This window comes from Dama dama, chromosome 5 (assembly GCF_033118175.1).
Source record: "Dama dama isolate Ldn47 chromosome 5, ASM3311817v1, whole genome shotgun sequence".
In the NCBI taxonomy this organism is placed as follows: Eukaryota; Metazoa; Chordata; class Mammalia; order Artiodactyla; family Cervidae; genus Dama; species Dama dama.
The window spans coordinates 115,991,490-116,012,463 of record NC_083685.1 but is presented as its reverse complement, the minus strand read 5'-3'; the positions used below and the strand labels follow the sequence as shown (position 1 = coordinate 116,012,463).

At 37.0% G+C, this 20,974-nt stretch overlaps 1 protein-coding gene across 1 annotated transcript in view; it reads right to left on the bottom strand.

The window, feature by feature from the left end:
* EFCAB13 (EF-hand calcium binding domain 13) overlaps positions 1 to 20,974 on the bottom strand; it is a 201,415-nt gene that overhangs the window by 59,869 nt on the left and 120,572 nt on the right. The window contains exons 20-24 of the mRNA XM_061140776.1: positions 17,352 to 17,495; positions 16,823 to 16,894; positions 12,508 to 12,651; positions 8,033 to 8,104; positions 3,690 to 3,833 (exon numbers count right to left, since the gene is read on the bottom strand). Coding sequence (XP_060996759.1) covers positions 3,690 to 3,833; positions 8,033 to 8,104; positions 12,508 to 12,651; positions 16,823 to 16,894; positions 17,352 to 17,495 — 576 coding nt within the window. The remainder of the gene's footprint in view (positions 1 to 3,689; positions 3,834 to 8,032; positions 8,105 to 12,507; positions 12,652 to 16,822; positions 16,895 to 17,351; positions 17,496 to 20,974) is intronic.

The following is a 20,974-nucleotide window of genomic DNA, read 5'->3' as shown; positions in this document are numbered from 1 at the left end:
TTATCCTGCTTCATTTTGTACTCCAAGGCCAAACTTGCCTGTTACTCCAGATATCTCTTGACTTCCTATGCTTGCATTCCAGTCTCCTATGATGAAAAGGACATCTTTTTCAGTGTTAGTTCTAGAAGGTCTTGCAGATCTTCATAGAACCAGTCAACTTCAGCTTCTTTGGCATGAGAGGTTAGGACACAGATTTGGATTACTGTGATGTTCAGTGGTTTGCCTTGGAAGTGAACTGAGATCATTCTTTCCTTTTTGAGGCTGCACCCAAGTATTGGATTTTGGACTCTTCTGTTGACTATGAGGGCTACTCCATTACTTCTATGGGATTCTGGCCCACAGTGGTAGATGTAATGGTCATCTGAATTAAATTCACCCATTCCAGTCCATTTTAGTTCACTGATTCCTAAGATGTTGATATACATTCTTGCCATCTCCTGCTTGACTATGTCCAATTTACCTTGATTCATGGACCTAACATTACAAATTCCTATGCAATACTGTTCTTTACAGCATCGGACTTTACTTTCACCACCAGATACATCCATAACTGAGTGTTGTTTCGACTTTGGCCCAGGTGCTTTATTCTTTCTGGAGCTATTAGTAATTGCCTTCTGTTTTTCCCCAGTAGCATATTGGACATCTTCTGAGCTGGAGGACTCTCTTCTAGTGTCATATCTTTTTGCTTTTTCATACTGTTCATGAGGTTCTCCAGTCAAGAATATTGGAGTGGGTTGCCATTTCTTCCTTCAGTGGACCACCGTTTTGTCAGAACTCTTCATTATGATCCATCTGTCTTGGGTGGCCCTGCATATTATGGCTCATAACTTCACTGAGTTATGCAAGTCCCTCCGCCACAACAAGGCTGTGATGCATGAAAGTGAGTGAAGTCGCTCAGTCGTGTCCGACTCTTTGCAACCCGATGGACTGTAGCCTACCAGGTTCCTCTATCCATGGGATTTTCCAGGTAAGAATACTGGAGTGGGTTGCCATTTCCTTCTCCAGGAGATCTTCCCGACCCAGGGATGGAACCCAGATCTCCCACAGTATAGGCAGACACTTTACCATCTGAGGCACCGGGGTGTCTAATTAGCATACAAAGTTATTAAAAGTGAAGTCAAGTCTGAAGTGCACGATATCTGATATCTTAGGCAGAATGTTTAGCTAGCATGCTAACCCAAGACTCTTGCAAATGTTTAAAGTTGAGACTTAAGGATGGTCACACACACACAAAACTCAGAACATATATTTATCTACATCATAAATAATAAAACAATTCCACTAAAGCTAAGGTACTTTAGCTCAGTCGCTCAGTCATGTCCAACTCTTTATGACCCCATAGATTGTAGCCCGTCAGGCTCCTCTGTCCATGGGAATTTTCAGGCAAGAATACTGGAGTGGGTAGCCATTTCCTCTTCTAGGGGATCTTTTCAACCCAGGGATCAAACCCAGTTCTCCTGCATTGTGGGCAGATTCATTACCATTTGAGCCACCAGAGAAACCCCAAAAAAGCTATGGCAAATAATCATAAAAGTAATCCTCTTGCTAAAAATTGCATAGCTGGTCATAACTTGATGTGACTGGCCTCAGTTTTTTTCCTTCAGTGGATACCTGTACATGCCAATACATATGCCAAAAATATCCCCCCAACAATGGAAAGACTGGCACTGCCATATCAATACAAAAAATGTTAATATTTATTTTTGAAAGTATTATGTATAAATTATTCATTCAAGTAAGAAAAAAATTTTAATGTTGTATTGTGATAAATACTGTCACAAACATTAACCCTATAAGAGAATTGCTTATAAACCATATATGTGGGAGAGTTTTATAAGATCCCATTCAGAAAAACAAAGATTTAGGACAAAATCTTTTGCCAACTGAGAAAGCATACCATTTTGGTCACATCCTAAACACTTAGGCTCTGGAAAACAACTTCATTTTGTAGCTATTTAAGTTAAGCCTTTTGAATTTAGTTCAGTTTCAACCTTAGAAAACATCTAAGGGAAATTAAACCATTTCAATTAACTTCAAAAAAATGGGTTGCTGCAAGGAGACTCAAGGAATCCAAAATAGTTGTGAATTTACTAATTGAGGCTTATTTAGTCTAAATTTCAAGGAGATGCAGAAGTTCCCACAGACACCTCTATCAGTTGGAGATAGCAGTTAACTGAATACATTAAAACCAGATTACACCCAATATCTCATGTCTAAGGAAGTGGAGTAATGCAAAAAATACCATGGAGGAAAAAAAAAAAAATACCATGGAGGAAGCCTATATGTTTCAACATGTTCCTATATGTTTCAATAGTTAATATTCCCATGATAAAATCTCATTTAAATAAGTTTATAATGGCATAGAAAAAGAAAAAGGAATATTGACCTTCTTCCCAGAATTTCAGTAAAATGGCCAAGACATTGCCAACTGATGGCAGCCATCTTGGATCACAAAGTCAACTACTAGGATAAATCATCCAGATAGATTTTGTATATTTACCCCTTTTGAGTGATGAAAAATTATACTATAACTCTAGGAAATATAAGTCAAGAAAAAGTTAGGACTAGAATTCCCTACTGGTTCTTCATTCAAAGTACATTTGTTATGCATATGACATGCTCTGCAGCATTAGAAAACTGCATAAATGTATATAATCAAAACTAAACAATTCCACTCAAAATTATTGCTAAAAAGTTCTCACTCACTTGAACCTTTTGTAAAATACGGAGTTTGTGACAACCTAATCAGGAAATCTTTTAAGTCCACTTTTCCTTCATCTGAAAATGAAACATAAAGGAATGAATGATCTTTGGTCCAAAGATACAAAAGTATGAAGTAAGAAGATATACATGCCTACTAAATCTTCAAAACCAAAGTTAGTCTTATATTTTTCTGACACTGATTCTAATAAACATATCTCAGACTAATTATAAAAAGGAACATGATTATGATGACTCTTGTGATCTTTTCTGCTATAGAGCCAATGAACATTTTATGGATTTTACACATACCTTAACCAATTGAGATCACTGTTTTCACATTTCCTCTCTGATGCTATATTCCTGTAATTTTTCAGCATTACACATCCAATGATAACTACCTATCTCTTCACAGAATATAATTTATCCACTAAATGATAAGTACCATAAACCAAACAAGCTATAATATTTAAAGAAAACTACATATACTTATGAGCAAAGATATATTAATACAGGAACTACATAATATTTGGCTTTCTATCAGTAATATACTTGGAATTTAAGAAGAAAAAGAACACTACAAGGCTGTACATGTAAGCTAAACATTCCACTGGCAGAGCTCCAAAACAGCAGCATAGCCTGTTTAGGATTGTAAGGAAACCATACTGGTAGAATGTATCATCATACTAAAGCTTAGGCCTTTGTTTCATGGGCACAAGACAACTTCACAGTTCCTAACCAATAAACCATGATTCAAACCTCAGGAGGCAAAAAAAAGGGGGGGAGGGGAAGAAGAGAGGAAGATTATACTTTTATAGGATAACTCAATATGAAGATAATCCAGAACAAAATCTCACTGAAGCCTAGAGGGAAATTTTAACGTTGTTGAACTCATATTTGATTCTTTACCACTCAGCTCTGTGGATTTATGAGTGAAAATAGACACAAGTTTTATATATAATAAATGTCCTAGAAAAGAAAATACTTACTATCAACAGAAACTGATGAAAGCATCTCTTGTAATTCTTCTTCTGGAAAATAAACCCCCAGGCCACTCAGTATAGATTGTATATCATCAACATCAACTTTTTCATTGGTAACTTTGTCTAAGGCATTTGCAAGTTTATGAACCTCTATAAAAAGAAAATATTTTCAGTTTAAATACAAACTCTAATAATTAACTTTAACCATATTTCAAGAGATTAGTTTAAATACCTAGCATTTTTTCCTTAAAGATAATATAGCATTCATTTTAAATACTCTCTTGAGGTAATTCTCATTTCAAACACATAAAATAGAAGATCAATTACAAGGTAAACCCATCATAAGAATTAAGCGCTGGATGTCCATTTCTGCTTCCCATTCTTCCCACATCCTTACCTTATATGTTGTGCTCTCTTTGCTGCTTCCCAGTTACTACCACCTCAGTCTGGTTCTTTTCTATTTTTTATTAAAACTTATACTGACTCTCTTTTACTTAGGGCTGAGAATGTAGGTATGGTATATATGGTAATTCAGTTCAGTTCAGTTGCTCAGTTGTGTCTGACTCTTTGTGACCCCATGAACCACAGCACGCCAGGCCTCCCTGTCCATCACCAAAGCCCAGAGTTTACCCAAACTCATGTCCATTGAGTCGGTGATGCCATCCAACCATCTCATTCTCTGTCATCCCCTTCTCCTCCTCAATCTTTCCCAGCATCAGGGTCTTTTCAAATGAGTCAGCTCTTCGCATCAGGTGGCCAAAGTATTGGAGTCTCAGTTTCAACATCAGTCCTTCCAATGAACACCCAGGACTGATCTGCTTTAGGATGGACTGGTTGGACCTCCTTGCAGTCCAAGGGACTCTCAAAAGTCTTCTCCAACACCACAGTTCAAAAGCATCAATTCTTTGGCGCTCAGCTTTCTTTATAGTCCAACTCTCACATCCATACATGACCACTGGAAAAACCATAGCCTTAACTAGATGGACCTTTGTTGGTAAAGTAATGTCTCTGGTTTTTAATATGCTGCCTAGGTTGGTCATAACGTTCCTTCCAAGGAGTAAGCGTCTTTTAATTTCATGGCTGCAATCACCATCTGCAGTGATTTTGGAGCCCAAAAAAATAAAGTCAGCCACTGTTTCCCCATCTATTTGCCATGAAGTGATGGGACCAGATACCATGATCTTAATATGGTACTAGCTAATTAATATGCTGATAGAATTGGTTTATTTTTGAGGGGGTTTATGTGGTCAATATGGCAGAGTAGGAAGACTCTGAGATTACCTCCCCCCACAGACACACCAAAATTACAACTATTTACAGGGCAACCATCTATGAGAATGATCTGAAGACTAACAGAAAAGATTTGCCACAACTAATGATATAAAAAAGGAATCAGGACTTCCCTGGTGGTCCAATGGCTAAAACTCAATGTTCCCAATGCAGGGGGGCCGGGTTCTATCTCTGATTAGGAACAAGATCCTACATGCCCAAACTAAGAGTTTGCCTGTTGCAACTAGAAAAAAAGACCCAGCAAGCTGAACTAAGTCCTAGTACAGTCAAATAAATAAACAAATGTTTTTTAAAGCAGCTTATGAGTAGTAAAAATAAATTTTTTTTAAATAAGAAGGAACAACAGAGGATAATCACAATTGCAAAGGTTCTCCCTATTTCCTTCATCAGGTTCAAGAATTTTTCAGCCATAGTTTCATCAAACATATCTTCCATCCCTTTCTCTCTCTTCTTCTAGCACCCCTAAAATGACAGTATTAGTATGCTTGATGTTGTCTTAAAGGACCCTTAAACTGTCGATTTGTTTTCTTTTTGCTATTCTGAATTGGTGATTTCCATTATTTTATCTTTCAGGTCACTTATGCATTCTTCTCTATCACCTAGTCTGCTGTCAATTCCTTCTAGTGTGTTTTTCATTTCTAGTATTATATTCTTCAGCCCTGGCTAGTTCTTTAATTTCCAATTCCCTGTTAAAATTCCCAGTATGTTCACTATTCTTTTCCCAGTTCAGATAGTATTCTTATTACTAATGCTTTGAATACTTTATGTGACAAATTTTTGTCTGTTACTTTGTTTTGGGGGAGGGGCTTTCCAAGTGGTGCTGGTGGTAAAGAATCTGTCTGACAATGCAGGACATGTAAGAGATGAGGGTTTGATCCCTGAGTTGGAAAATCCCCTGGAGGAGGAAATGGCACCCCACTCCAATATTCTTGCCTGGCAAATCCCATGGAGAGAGGAACGTGGCAGGCTACAGTACATGCGATCACAAAGAGTGGGACATGACTAAGCATCTGAGCACCTAGCACCTTGTTTTTTGGGGGGAGTGGTTCTTATTCTTTTGTTTGAAACAAATTTCTCTGTCTTCTCATTTTGCTTAACATTCTCTGTCTTTATGAATTTAGGTGAAACAGTTACCTATTTTAGGCTTAAAGGGGTGTCCTTGTATGAGAGTGCCCCTATACAGTTCACATGTGGCTTTGGTGGAAGAGTTAGAAGATGGGAGCAAGGGTCATGTCTTCCCCAAATATGTGCTAGCAGCCATCACCTTGGTGTGATGTGTCACTGGGAATGGAGGGGCTAGAGCCAGAGCCAGGTGTGAACCAGAGCTTCTCATATGCTCAGTCAGAGCTCCAGACCCCTCCCAATCTGCTCCCTCTGTGAATACCAATAATGGCTGCCCTCACCCCATTCAGATGCTGTGCTGGCTCCTCCTGTCACAAGTGTATACTCCTCTCAGCAATGGCAACCCTCTCCCTAGAGCAGAACTGCACCAGAGTCAGAGGGGCCAGAGCAGGTACTCAGCATGGGCCAGGGTTTGCACTGGAGTCGTCACAGGAAACTAGCCAGAGTCCCAGGCAGTTTCAATCTGCTTCCTTTGCCTTGTTCCAAGGAATAAGCAAGCATGTGTATGCTTTTCACAAGCAGGGTATAAGTTTCTTACAGCCCTTCTCCACTTTGCCAACAAAGGTCCATATAGTCAAAGTTATGGTTTTTCCCATAGTCATGTATGGATGTGAGAGCTGCACCATAAAGAAGGCTGAACGCACAAGAATGATACTTTCAAATAGTGGTGCTGGAGAAGACTCTTGAGAGTCCCCTGGACTGCAAGGAGATCAAACCAGTGAATCTTAAAGGAAATCAATCCTGAATAATCAATGAAAGGACTGATGCTGAAGCTCCAATACTTTGGCCACCTGTTGCGAAGAGCTGATTCATTGAAAAAGACCCTCATGCTGGGAAAGTCTGAGGGCAAGATGAGAAAGGTGCAGCAGAGGATGAGATGGTTAGACAGCATCACTGATTCAATGGACATGAGTTTGAGCAAACTCTGGGAGACAGTAAAGGACAGGGAAGCCTGGAGTGCTGCAGTTCATAGGGTCACAAACAGTCAGAAATGACTTAGCAACTGAACAACAACAGCCTGTTAGTCCCACTGGTTTTCAAACAAGCTGAGGGGACTCATCTTCCTAATGTCACAGGGCTGGGGTGCCCAATATGTGGTTTGAAATGCTCACTCCTCAGCAAGTATCTCTGAGCCTTTATAATCCCTCTCTTCCACTGTGTCCCTTGCTAGGGGCACAGGTCCTGACCTCACTTTATTTCCCTTTCTACCCAACTTCACAGGGATCTTTCTTTACAGTCTTGGTTGTGTAAGAGTCTTGCTGCCAGTCTCCAGTTTCCTTTAAGTGAGATTTACTCCCTATGCAGATGTATTTTTGATGTGTCTGTGGGAGATGAGCTCAGCATCCTCCTACTCCACCATTTTAATCTCTTCTGGCTCTTTATATACTTTTTAATTTATGATCTGTTGAACATGTTACCTAACCAAAAAACTTAATTAACTAAAGAATTTTTAAGGTCACATATTTTTGGCATCCTTGTTAGAAGGCATACTATTTGCTTCAATTATAAGCTTATAAGTAATGTTAAAAGTTAAACTAGTGAACATTTGAAGTTCACCTTCATCTGAACTCCTAAAATATTAAATGTATACCACTCACTTAATTTTGTAGTGTGTTACTTATGATTTTGGCTTCCCTGGTGGCTCAGAGGTTAAAGCATCTGCCTGCAATGCAGGAGACCCGGGTTCGATCCTTGAGTCAGGAAGATCCCCCTGGAGAAGGAAATGGCAACCCACTCCAATATTCTTGTCTGGAGAATCCCATGGAGGGAGCAGCCTGGTAGGCTACAGTCCATGGAGTGGCAAAGAGTCGGACACAACTGAGCGACTTCACTTCACTTCACTTATGATTTTATGTAAGTGGCCCATCACTTATCAACAATTACGATAAGTATTATCTATGTTTGAAATGTGTATAAAACTCCCTAATTATTCTCACCCCTAAAATCTTGAAAACGCTTATTGCTCTTCAATGCTAATACGGCAGACTTCAGGGAAACATGCCCCTTTTCTGTAAAGACAAAAACAGTAGAAAGATAAATTGATTAATTCAAGAAACATAAAGGACTTCCACAATGAGTTACACTGGTTCCCTTAAAGTAGCTTATGAGTTTCAACTTTTGTCCAGAAAGGTATCCATTCTGTCCTTAACCAGATCTTATTCATGTCAAAACCAAACCATAAGTTGTTTTCAGGAAAGCCTTCCCTTGAACCTATATTGCCCTCCAGCTACTGCTCCTTTCTTTCCTTTCCTTGATAACCTAATTCCTGAAAAGAAATGTCTTTATTCATATTTTATCATATCCTCATTCACACCTCAAACTGCTGCTATCTGGCTTTCACTTCTCCTGAAACTGCTTTTACCAAGTTCACCAGTTAATTATTTACTGCCAAACTGGTAAACACATTTAATTTTTTTGTTTTATATTACACTTTCCTCCTTGAAACTTTTTTTTTCTCTTTGTTTTGTGGTTACAGCTTTCTCATGGGCTCCCTCCTACCATTCTGCTTACTTCTTCTTAATGTCCTTTATAAACTACTCTTCCTTCACCATTACTTAAATGTTAGCATGCCCCAGTACTCTATCCTTAGCTCTCTTTTTATTATACTCTATAAACTTTTTCTGAATTTAACTACAAGCAACATGTTGATGACTCTCAAATTTCTATTTCTAGCCTAGACTATCTACTGTATATCTTCAATTCTACGACCATGAGCATCTCAGACACAATGTTATCCTCATTTTTGCACTAAAACCTGATCCTCCTCCTACATTCCCTATCTTACTAGAAAGCATCATCATGAAGTAAGTCTCCAAAGCCAGAAATATGTTATTCATCCTAATTCCTCTCCTTCTGTCTTCCCTAACTTAAATAACAATGATGTTCTGCCTCCCAGAAATCATATTTGTTCCCTTCTTTCCATCCCTTGAGCCAATGCCTTAGTTCAACACTTATGATTTCTAACCAGGATAACTATGAATTTTAAAATGTCTCCCTACTTTCAAACTTATCCTCCTTTAGTCCTTTTTTAATTCCTTTTTTTTGGAGATATAATTGACATACAGCACTATATAAGTTTAAGATGTACAGCATAATGATTTGATTTGCATATATTGCAAAAAGATTAGCATAAGTTTAGTGAACATCCATCATCTCATATAGATACAAAATTAAAGAAAAAATGCTTTTCCTTGTGATGAGGACTCTTAGGATTTACTCTTTTAACAACTTTCATATATAACACACAACAGTGTTAATTGTATCTATCATGCTGTACATTACATCCTTAGTACTTATTTATCTTATAACCAGAAGTTTGTACCTTTTGACCACTTTCATCCAATTCCCCCTCCCCCAACCCCCCTCTGGTAACCACAAATCTGATCTCTTTTTCTATAAATTTGTGGGGTTTTAGATGTATAACTGACATATAACACTGTGTTAGTTCCTACAACATGATATGTACAACATGATTCAATATTTCTTTACATTACAAATGGTCACCATGGTAAGTATGGCTACCATCTGTCATCATACAAAGATATTACATTATTACTGTTTCACCTCTTAATCTTCCTCACCTATTTCTCTCATCCCCCCACTCCATTCCCCTTTGGCAACTATCTGTTTACCCTCTGTATCTGTGACTCTGTTTAGGTTTTGTTACATTTGTTCCTTTGTTTTATTAGATTTTACATATAAAATAAATCATATGGTATTTGTCCTCCTCTGACTTATTTCACTTAGTATAACACTGTCTATGTCCATCTATGTTGTCACAATCTTTAGTCCTTTCTCAACACCACTATCAAAATGTGTATTACATTAATCATGTCACTTTTCAATGCTGAATTTTCAATGACTCCCTTGTGGCTCAGCTGGTAAAGAATCCAACTGCAATGTGGGAGACCTGGGTTCGATCCCTGGGTTAGGAAGATCCCCTGGAGAAGGAAAAGGCTACCCACTCCAGTACTCTGGCCTGCGTAATTCCACGGACTGTATAGTCCATGGGGTCGCAAAGACTCGGACACAACTGAGCAACTTTCATTAGAGCCTGCAGGGTAAAGTTCTAACTCTTCTGCTCAGAAAAAAACAAAAGTAAAACCCTTCTTTATCTGCTCTTGACCTTACTCCCAACAACTATGCACCACTAAGTCAACGGTCAAACTTTGATTTCATGATTTCAACATGAACTGTAAAGTTCGTTGAAAAACAGACATATACACACACATGTGCCTTGGATCTGATGCAGATATCTCTGAAGGAAGAGATCTAGAATGAGATCAAAGCATCCGGCTTTAACAAATTCCCTAAGTAATACTGATATAAATCAGTCAAAATCCACTGGTATAAGTTCTACTGGGCTACTTAGAGTTCCTTTGATTTCTCAGCATTCCCTTCTAACTCCTTCCAGTCCCCTTCCCTGAACTCCCAATTCTTGACTACTTCCTACTCACGTTTCAAAACTCAACTCCAATGTCATCTCCTCTGGGAATAATCTTTTGACTACCCTATCCAACCTTGTGTGGGTTAGGTACATATTGTGTGTGCTTTCCATAACACTCAATGAATGTTTACCTATATGGTATTTAACTGGTATAGTATCATAGAATTTAATTGGTGTTCTCGTCGTCATCTCAATATACTGTAAGCTTTTTTATCTTTATATTTAGTGTCCAGCAAGCAATAGGTGCTCAATAAACTTTCAATGAATAAATGAAATAGCTTTCCTCTGAACCCACACAACACTGTATCACCTGTATGAGAAAAATTCAGTCTTTCTTTACATGTTTCTCCTTTATTTTCACACTACCACCACACTCACAATACTTTTAACACCATTTTGATGAGGGAAGAGTTCCCACACCAAGCAATTCTCTACAACACCAGCTGGATGGCCTATAATTTAACTCAATTCTGACACTATCTACCAGAAATAACATCCCATAGGTTAAGAGTTCAGCCCCATGAGACACCCCACCCCCACTTCAGATGCCAATTGTAAGTAGGAGGACTTCAGGCTACCCACAACTTCTGTCCAAATTGGCTACAAACTGGGCGTTCTTATGACCTCCTCCCACTTGAGCTCAGTTATTTGCTAGAGCACTTCACAAAACTCAGGGCAACAGTTAGTTATGTGTGCCAGTTTATTAAAGGGTATGATAAAGCATGCAGATGAACAGCCAGATGAAGAGATATATAAGGTGATATCTGGGAGGATCTCAAGTAAGGCTTCCTCACAAAAGCATAATCAATTATATTCACTCAATTTCTAGTCCCTCTTCCATCTTGGGAGCAGGGGTGGGATGGACTGAAAATTCTAAGCTTCTAATCTTGGCTTGGTCTTTAGGGTAATCAGCCCCCATTCAGCCCATATCCAGGAGCCCCACCAGAGCTGTCTCGTTAGAACAAAAGATGCTCCTAGTGCTCTTATCACTTAGGAATTTATAAGAGTTTTAGGAGCTCTGTCCCAGAAATGAGGACAGAGACTAAATATATATTTCTTATTATAAATCAATAGCACATCAATTTCCCTGGCAATTATTCAAATTCTGCCACGTTAACATTACACATTCACTGAACTTTTATATTCTGTATTGTAATATACTCTTTTGTTGTTTACATCTTGCCTTACTAGCTAGACCAAAAGATTCCTAAATATAAATATTTTATATTTGTTTGATACATATTACATGACACCTTACATATAATAGGCACTCAAGATCAAGTCTGCCACACTTAGTCATTCAGGACAGGCACTGGAATCCAAGGAATCCTGTTTACTCAGATAACAATGTGCCCCAGAAGTTGTGCCATACATTAGCCCCAGTCAATACTACTGATGAAGCAAGTCAAAAACTCATTTAATAATGTAAAAAAGAAAATATTTTTAGAAACTGATTTTAAGTTAATTTAAAAACATAATAATTTTCAAAATTTTAAAATTATATATAGTTTTCTCTGAAAGCTCTTAGGATTCACATTAATTGACCTTATGCCATAAATACCTCACGCAGGGGGGGGTAAAGTCCTCTTCTTATATTTTCCTGGCCAAAAGCAGCTTCGCATCAGCACAACCTTCTCAATTACCTTACCTTTCCTGATTTCTATAGTGCTGTAGGTGCTAAAATCACACAAACAAATAAATATACCCTGATGGAGTCAACACAGAATATTTGATGGGGCTATGTAGACTTTAAAAAACCTTACTAGTTTTATTCAAAGACTTTTTTATCAAGATAAATTCATGACCTCGGTAGAGTTGCTCTGTTAGAGTATTTTTTTTCCCCATCAGAATAATAAAAAGAAAGTTGTTGGGGAGTTGGGAAGTGATGAGTGGAAGATAAGGAAGGGAAATTTTAAAAATTATATCACTTTGTCCAGAAAACGAACTTATACTTGTTATATATACCATCAATGTCAAGGGTTTTCTCTAACATCTGATGTTCTTCAGGCTTTACAGAAATACTGAGTTCATCAAAAGCATCTTTTAAGTCATTAGCTTGAATTCTGTTGCAGTTCATCAAGCTGACAGTATTGAGAGCAGTGTGTATATCTGAAAGCAAATGGGGATTCTGTAAGTCACTTAATATCCTTTGGAAACTTCTGAACAATAATGTACCTAAAATTCTAGACTATTGTCCAAACATGTATCTCAATTAACTTTATCTCTATGATTCCAAAATTAATAGGACAAAAATAATCTTTTGTTTCAAGAATTTCCCTGAGAAACCAGTTATTTTTGACTCAATACAAAAAAAGTTGACTGAGTTTTTCTAATTTAGCTGAATAAAACAAACAATTTTTAAAAATCTAAATATAGCCATTATTGCATCTTGTAAGGAAATGTTCAATTTTTTTTGTCAGTGAGCGAGATCTCTTAGAGATTTTATCTCTAAGAAACTATTCAAATTTCAGAATATAAAGCTATTATCCCTGAATTTTCTTCTATTTAAAAATATTTTCCTTCCTTTTTTTTGCTTAGTCCTCATAACTTTTACTCTCTTAAAAGTACCCCAAAACTGTGAGAGTAGTGTTTTTAGAAATATATTTTGCCTAAAAGTAGAAATGGCCTCTACTTCTTAACCTAAAAGATATCTATATACAAGGGTCAAATGCCACAAATGTAGATGAAATACAGACTGAAACGTTTCAAGATTATAGGAAATAGATAAAAGGGTTTTTCTCTGAGGAAAATAAAAATGTTAGAGGTTCTTTCAAGCTGAAGCACTCTGCATTCCTCTGGGTCTTAGCTAAACCTCTAGGAGTTTTCTCCTCTAAACAGGATCCTCAGGATTAGACCCATGTCCCTAACTGCTTTATCACCAAGTTATACAAATCATCGTACACTCAAAGTCACTAATTGGATCAGAATCCCTAGTTTCCTAAGAAACTATAGGAAAAAAATTTTCAAGGAGGCAAAATACAAATACACAAAAAAGTTGCAGGAACAATTTATTAGATAAGAAAAATTTCAAACAAATCTTAACTCATGAGCTCCTTAATTTCTCCAATAAATTCCAGTAGGCTTTTTTGTAGAAATTTACAAACTGGTTCTAAAATTCATATGGAGATGTAAAAAGACCTACAGTAGCCAAAACAACTTTTGAAAAGTGGGAGAACTGATACAATCTAATGGAGTTTAATGTTTATTAGAAAGTTATAGTAATTATGCAATGCTGTTATTAGTGTAGAGATAGAAAAAAGATCAATAAAACAGAACAGAGAATCTGGGAATATATATTTAGATGTGTGGTGTATGTGTGTGTGTTAGTTGCTCAGTTATATCTGATTCTTTGCAACCCCACGGACTGTAACCCGCCAGGCTCCTCTGTCCATGGAATTCTCCAGGCAATAATACTGGAGTGGGTAAGTCATTCCCTTCTCCAGGGGATCTTCCCAACCCAGGGATCAAACTCAGACCTCCTGCATTGCAGGCAGATCCTTTGCCATCTGAGCCACCAGGGAAGCCATATATATATATATATATATATATATATATATATATATATATATATATATATATACATTTGACTTTTGAATAATGTGAGGTTTGAGACACTGACCTCTGAACAGTCAAAAATCCACATACAATTTTACGGTTAGTCTCGCATATTCACAGTTCTATATCTGCATATTCAATCAACTTTGGATTGTATACTACTATAGTATACATTTATTCAAAATAATCCATGTATAAATGGACCCAACCCATTCAAACCTGTGTTGCTCAATGGTCAACTGTGTGTATGTATATATGCATGGGTGTGTGTATATGTGTGCGTGTGTGATTTTCTATAAAAGTACAAAGACAAATCAGTGGAAAAAGCATAGTCTTTTCAACAACGGTACTGGAACAAATGGATATCCATATGTAAAAAAATAAAAGAACTTTGATTCAAACTTTACTTCATATACAAAATTTAACTAAAAATAGATCATATGCCTAATATGCAAAATGAAAACCCATAAAATTTTAGAATAAAACATACCAAAAAGCCTTTTTAACCTCTGGTAAGGCAAAGATTTCATATACATAAAACCAAAAGCACAATGCATAAAAGAAAAAACTTGATTAGACTTCATCAAAATTAATGCTCTTCAAAAGACAGTTAAGAAAATGAAAATACAGAGATGAGCAAAAGACTCAGAGAAAATATTTCCTAGGTACACATCTTATACTAGACTTGTACCCAGAACATTCACAGAAATTTTTTTAAAAATCCAACTTAAAAAGTGGGCAAACTATGGAAAACAGTGTGGAGATTTCTTTAAAAACTGGAAATAGAACTGCCATATGACCCAACAATACCACTCTTGGGCATACACACTGAGGAAACCAGATCTGAAAGAGACATGTGCACCCCAATGTTCATCGCAGCACTGTTTATAATAGTCAGGACATGGAAGCAACCTAGATGCCCATCAGCAGACGAATGGATAAGGAAGCTGTGGTACATATACACCATGGAATATTACTCAGCCATTAAAAAGAATTCATTTGAATCAGTTCTAATGAGATGGATGAAACTGGAGCCCATTATACAGAGTGAAGTAAGCCAGAAAGATAAACAACATTACAGCATACTAACACATATATATGGAATTTAGAAAGATGGTAATGATAACCCTATATGCAAAACAGAAAAGGAGACACAGAAGTACAGAACAGACTTTTGGACTCTGTGGGAGAAGGCGAGGGTGGGATGTTTTGAAAGAACAGCATGTATATTATCTATGGTGAAACAGATCACCAGCCCAGGTGGGATGCATGAGACAAGTGCTCGGGCCTGGTGCACTGGGCAGACCCAGAGGAATCGGATGGAGAGGGAGGCGGGAGGGGGGATCGGGATGGGGAATACATGTAACTCCATGGCTGATTCATGTCAATGTATGACAAAATCCACTGAAATGTTGTAAAGTAATTAGCCTCCAACTAATAAAAAAAAAAAAAAGCGGGCAAAAGCTCTGAACAGATTCTTTGCCAAAGAAGATATACAGCTTTTTTAAAAAGTAAGCACATGAGAAGATGCTCAACAGCATTAGTCATTAAGAAAATGCAAACTAAAACCACAATGGATACAGCTATACACTTTATTAGAATAATTAAAATTTAAAAGACAGACTATATCCAGCATTGGCAAAAATCTGGAAGAAGTGGAACTCTGTTACATTGCTGGTGGGAATGTAAAATGGTGTAAACACTTTGGAAATTAGCAGTTTCTTAAAAAGTTAAATACATACCTAGTATCCAATCAATAATTGGCAATTACCCAAGAGAATTAAAGCATATGTCTATATAACAACTTACACAAAATAGAAACTTTATTTGTAATAGGCAAAAATTGGAAACAACCTAATGTGTATCAGTAAGTAAGTAAATAAATCACAGTATATCTATAAAATGGAGTACAATTCAGTCATAAACAAGAATAAACTATTGATACAGGGTACAATATGAATTAATCTCAAAATAATTATTCTTAGTGAAAGAATCCAGAAAAAAAAAAGTGTACAACTATTGGTCTTCCCTGATAGCTAAGTGGTAAAGAATATGCCTGCCAACACAAGAGACAAGGGTTATCACTCTGGCCCGGAAAAATCCTACACGCTATGGAGCAAGTAAGCCCATGCACCACAGTTACTGAACCTGTGCTCTAGAGCCCAGGAACCTCAATTACTGAGCCACACACGGCAACTACTCAAGTCCGCGTGCCCCAGAGCCCATATTCGGCAACAAGAGAAGCCACCACAGTGAGAAGCCCTCCAAACACAATAGAGTAGCCCCTACTTATGGCAACTAGAGAAGGGCTGCAAGCAGCAGCGAAGACCCAGAGCAGCCAAAATAAATAAATAAATAAAATTTTTTTAAAAAAAAAGAGTACTCCATTTGTATAAAACTCTGGGTATGCTAACAAATATCTACTGACAGAAAGTACATCAGTGCTTGCCTGGGGATGGGAAGAAGAAGGATATGGAAAGGCAGGAGAGATTACAAAGTGACGTGGGGAAATTTAGGGGTTAAATGTGCTCACTACTGATTGTGATGACAGTTTCCATAAGTATATGTTTATGTCAAAACTTATCAAATTGTGCACTTTAATCATAAAAATATACAGTTGATTTGTACGCCATTTATAACTCACAACAGCACTTAATAATAATAATAATGACAAAATACAATGCAAACTATGACAAATATCTAAAAGGAAAGAGTTATTACTCACCTTTAAATTCAGAAACTGGCTTACTTGTGTTAAAAGTTTCCAAAATTTGTTTGAGATTTACTTCACCAGTTTCTAAAAAGTAAAGTATAAGGGTTATGAAATGGCAAGTTGTAAATGCTAATAATTATTAAATAACTATAAAAGAGAGAGGTGGGTGAACAAATTTTATAATTTCTGAAAAGTAGTTGGATAAAAACCAATTAATTTAAAACACTTTTACCCATAATCTTTTCTCTCAAAGGAAGGGGGAAAATCTAATTATATTAACTTATTCAGCTTAAATAATTAAATATTGATATATATATTTTACAGATTTGATGCCAGATAAACAGATATATCTTAAAAATATTTCCAGAAAATATTTCCAGAAAAAGCTAATTTTAATTGGTTTTCAATATGCCTATGTTCTCATTATACTTCTAAGAACTAGTTTGTCTAAAATATACACACACACAACAGATATCCCATGTACACAGTAAAACTAAGGTTTCATAAAGCTCAGTACAGACTGTGCTTTCAAAAAACTCACCATCAGTAGATGTTTCATTCAGAATCTCCTGGAATGCCTTGTTGCTTAAAGGAACTCCAGCACTCAAGAGTTGGGAGCTCAGTTTATTTATAGGCATCTTATCATTTCTGATCTTTTCAAGAGTTGTAATCTCTTTATATAAATCTTTAAACACATGAAGAACAGAGAACATATGATGAAGTTTGCGTAAAAAGTTAACATCCTAGCTTGCACACAGCTTAGGTGTATTACAGAAGGAATTCTGAGTTTAAAAGTTTTTAAAACATATCAATGGGCTTTGCTTTTAGAAGCCAATTAATCAATAAGCAAAATTTAACATCACTGTGCAGTACTTAGTCGCTCAGTCGTGTCTGACTCTTTGCAACCCCCTGGACTGTAGCCCACCAGGCTCCTCTGTCCATGGGGATTCTCCAGCAAGAATACTGCAGTGGGTTGCCATGCCCTCCTCCAGAGGATTATCCCAACCCAGGGGTTGAACCCAGGTCTTCCACATTGCAGGTGAACTCTCTACTATCTGAGCCACCAAGAAAGCCAAGAATACTGGAGTGGGTAGCCTATCCCTTCTCCAGGGGATCTTCTTGACCCAGGAATCAAAATGGGGTCTCCTGCATTGCAGGAAGATTCTTTACCAGCTGGGCTACCAGGAAAGCCCAGCATCCCTAGTTGGGCAAAAGTTTGGTTTCTGCAAAATTTTTTTAAATCCCACTATTATTCAATATATATACATACATTGCTTTTATATATTCTTTTCCCTTATAGGTTATTATAAGATATTGAGTTTAGTTCCCTATACTATACAGTAGATCTCTGTTGGTTATCTATTTTATATATAGCAGTGGGCATATTTTAATCTAAAACTCCTAATGTATCCCCCACCTCCACTTCAGTAACCATGCTTGTTTTCTATGTCTGTGAATTTACTTAACTTTTGTAAATAAGTTTATTTGTATTTTTCTTTAGCTTCCACATATAAGTGATATCATATGATATATTAGTCTTTCTCTTTCTGACTTACTTCACTTAGTATGATAATCTCAAGGTCCATCCATGTTGCTGCAAAACGGCATTATTTTTCTTTTTTATGGCTGAATAGTATTCCTGTATGTGTGTGTGCGTGTGTCTGTGTGTGTGTGTGTATCACACGTTCTTTATCCATTCATCCATTGATGGGCATTTGAGTTGTTTTCATATCTTGGCTAATTTAAATAATGTTGTGATGAACTTAGGGGATGCATATGCCTTTGTGAATTAGTTTTTATACACTTTGAATAAATACCCAGAAGTGGTACAGCTGGATCATATAGTAGTTCAATTATTAATTTTTTTGAGGAATCTTCATACTTTTTTTCCACAGTGGCTTTACCACCAATAAATATTTCACCACTTTCTCACCAACACCTTTTATTTCTTGTCTTTTTTATAATGGGTACTCTAACAGGTGGGAAGTTTTACATTTTCCTAATAATAAGTGATGCTGAACATTTTTTTCATGTGCCTCTTGGCTATTTGCCTGTCTTCTTTGGGAAAATGTCTATTTGACTTCTCTCCCATTTTTTAGATCAGTTTTTGTTATTGTTGTTGAATTGTGTAAGTTACTTATATATTTTGGATATTAACTCCTTATCAGATATCACATGGGTAAATATCTACTCCCATTTGGTAGGTTGTCTTTTAGTTTTGTTGATGGTTTCCTTTGCTGTGAAGAAACTTTTTAGTCTGATGTTGTCCTATTAGTTCATTTTTGCTTTTGTTTTTCGTGCCTAGGAACAAATATCCAAAAAGATATTGATAAGACATGTCAAAGAATGAACTGCCTATGTTTTCTTTTAGGAGTTTTTATAGCTTCAGGACTTAAAATCATGTTTGTCTGTTGTGTGAGATAGTTGTCTAGTTTTATTTGTGTGTATGTGTGTGTGTGTGTGGCTGTCCAGTTTTTCCAACAGCATTTATTGAAGATGAAACTATCCATTCTCCAATGTATGCTCTTACTCCTTTGTTCTTCTCTGTGACCAATGTTACTAGATCACTGTGTAGAGTTAGACTCCTGGATTTGAAAATTTTAGACTTTTTTTCATATTGGTTTTGTACCCTGCCAATTTGTTTATCATTTCTAATAGTTTTTTTGGTAGAGTATTTAGGGTTTTCTATATATAAAATCATATCATCCCCAAATAGTGACTGTTTTACTTCTTTCTTTCCAATATGGATCCCTTTTATTTATTTCTTGCCTAATTGCTATAGCTTTCTTGACTATGCAAAACCCTTTGACTGTGCGGATCACAACAAACTGTGGAAAATTCTTAAAGAGATGGGAATACCAGACCACATGACCTGACTCCTGAGAAATCTGTATGCAGGTCAAGAAGCAACAGTTAGAAACTGGACATGGAAAAACAGACTGGTTCCAAATAGAGAAAGGAGTATGTCAAGGCTGTATATTGTCATCCTGATTATTTAACTTATATGCAGAGTACATCATGAGAAACGCCGGGCTGGATGAAGCACAAGCTGGAATCAACATTGCTGGGAGAAATATCAAAACGCAGATGATACCACTCTTATGGCAGAAAGCAAAGAAGAACTAAAGAGCCTCTTGATAAAAGTGAAAAAGGAGAGTGAAAAAGTTGGCTTTAAACTCAACATTCAGAAAACTAAGATCATGGCATCTGGTCCCATCACTACATAAGAAATAGATGAAGAAACAATCGAAAGAGTGGGAGACTTTTACTTGGGCTCCAAAATCACTGCAGATGGTGACTGCAGCCATGAAATTAAAAGACACTTCTTCCTTGGAAGAAAAGTTATGGCCAATCTAGACAACACATTAAAAAGCAGAGACATTACTTTGCCAACAAAGGTCCATCTAGTCAAAGCTATGGCTTTTCCAGTAGTCATGTATGGATGTGAGAGTTGGACTACAAAGAAAGCTGAACACCAAAGAACTGATGCTTTTGAACTGTGTGTTGGAGAAGACTCTTAGAGTCCCTTGGACTGCAAGGAGACCCAACCAGTCCATCTAAAGGAAATCAGTCCCGAATATTTATTGGAAGGACTGATGCTAAAGCTGAAACTTCAATACTTTGGCCATCTGATGTGAAGAACTGATTCAAATTTAAAAAGATGGTAACAATAACCCTATATGCAAAACAGAAAAAGAAACACAGATGTATAGAACAGACTTTTGGACTCTGTGGGAGAAGGCGAGGGTGGGATGTTCTGAGAGAATAGCATTGAAACAAGTATACTATCAAATGTGAAACAGATCACCAGTCCAGGATGGATGCATGAGACAAGTGCTCAGGGCTGGTGCACTGGGAAGACCCAGAGGGATGGGATGGAGAGGGTGGTGGGAGGGGGGATCGGGATGGGGAACACATGTAAATCCATGACTGATTCATGTCAATGTATGGCAAAAACCACTACAATATTGTAAAGTAATTAGCCTCCAACTAATAAAAATAAATGGAAAAAAAAAAAAAAGAAAAGACCCTGATTCTGAGAAAGATTGAAGGTGGGAGGAGAAGTGGACGACAGAGGATGAGATGGCTGGATGGCATAACCGACTCAATGGACATGAGTCTGAGCAAGTTCTGGGAGTTGGTGATGGACAGGGAAGCCTGGTG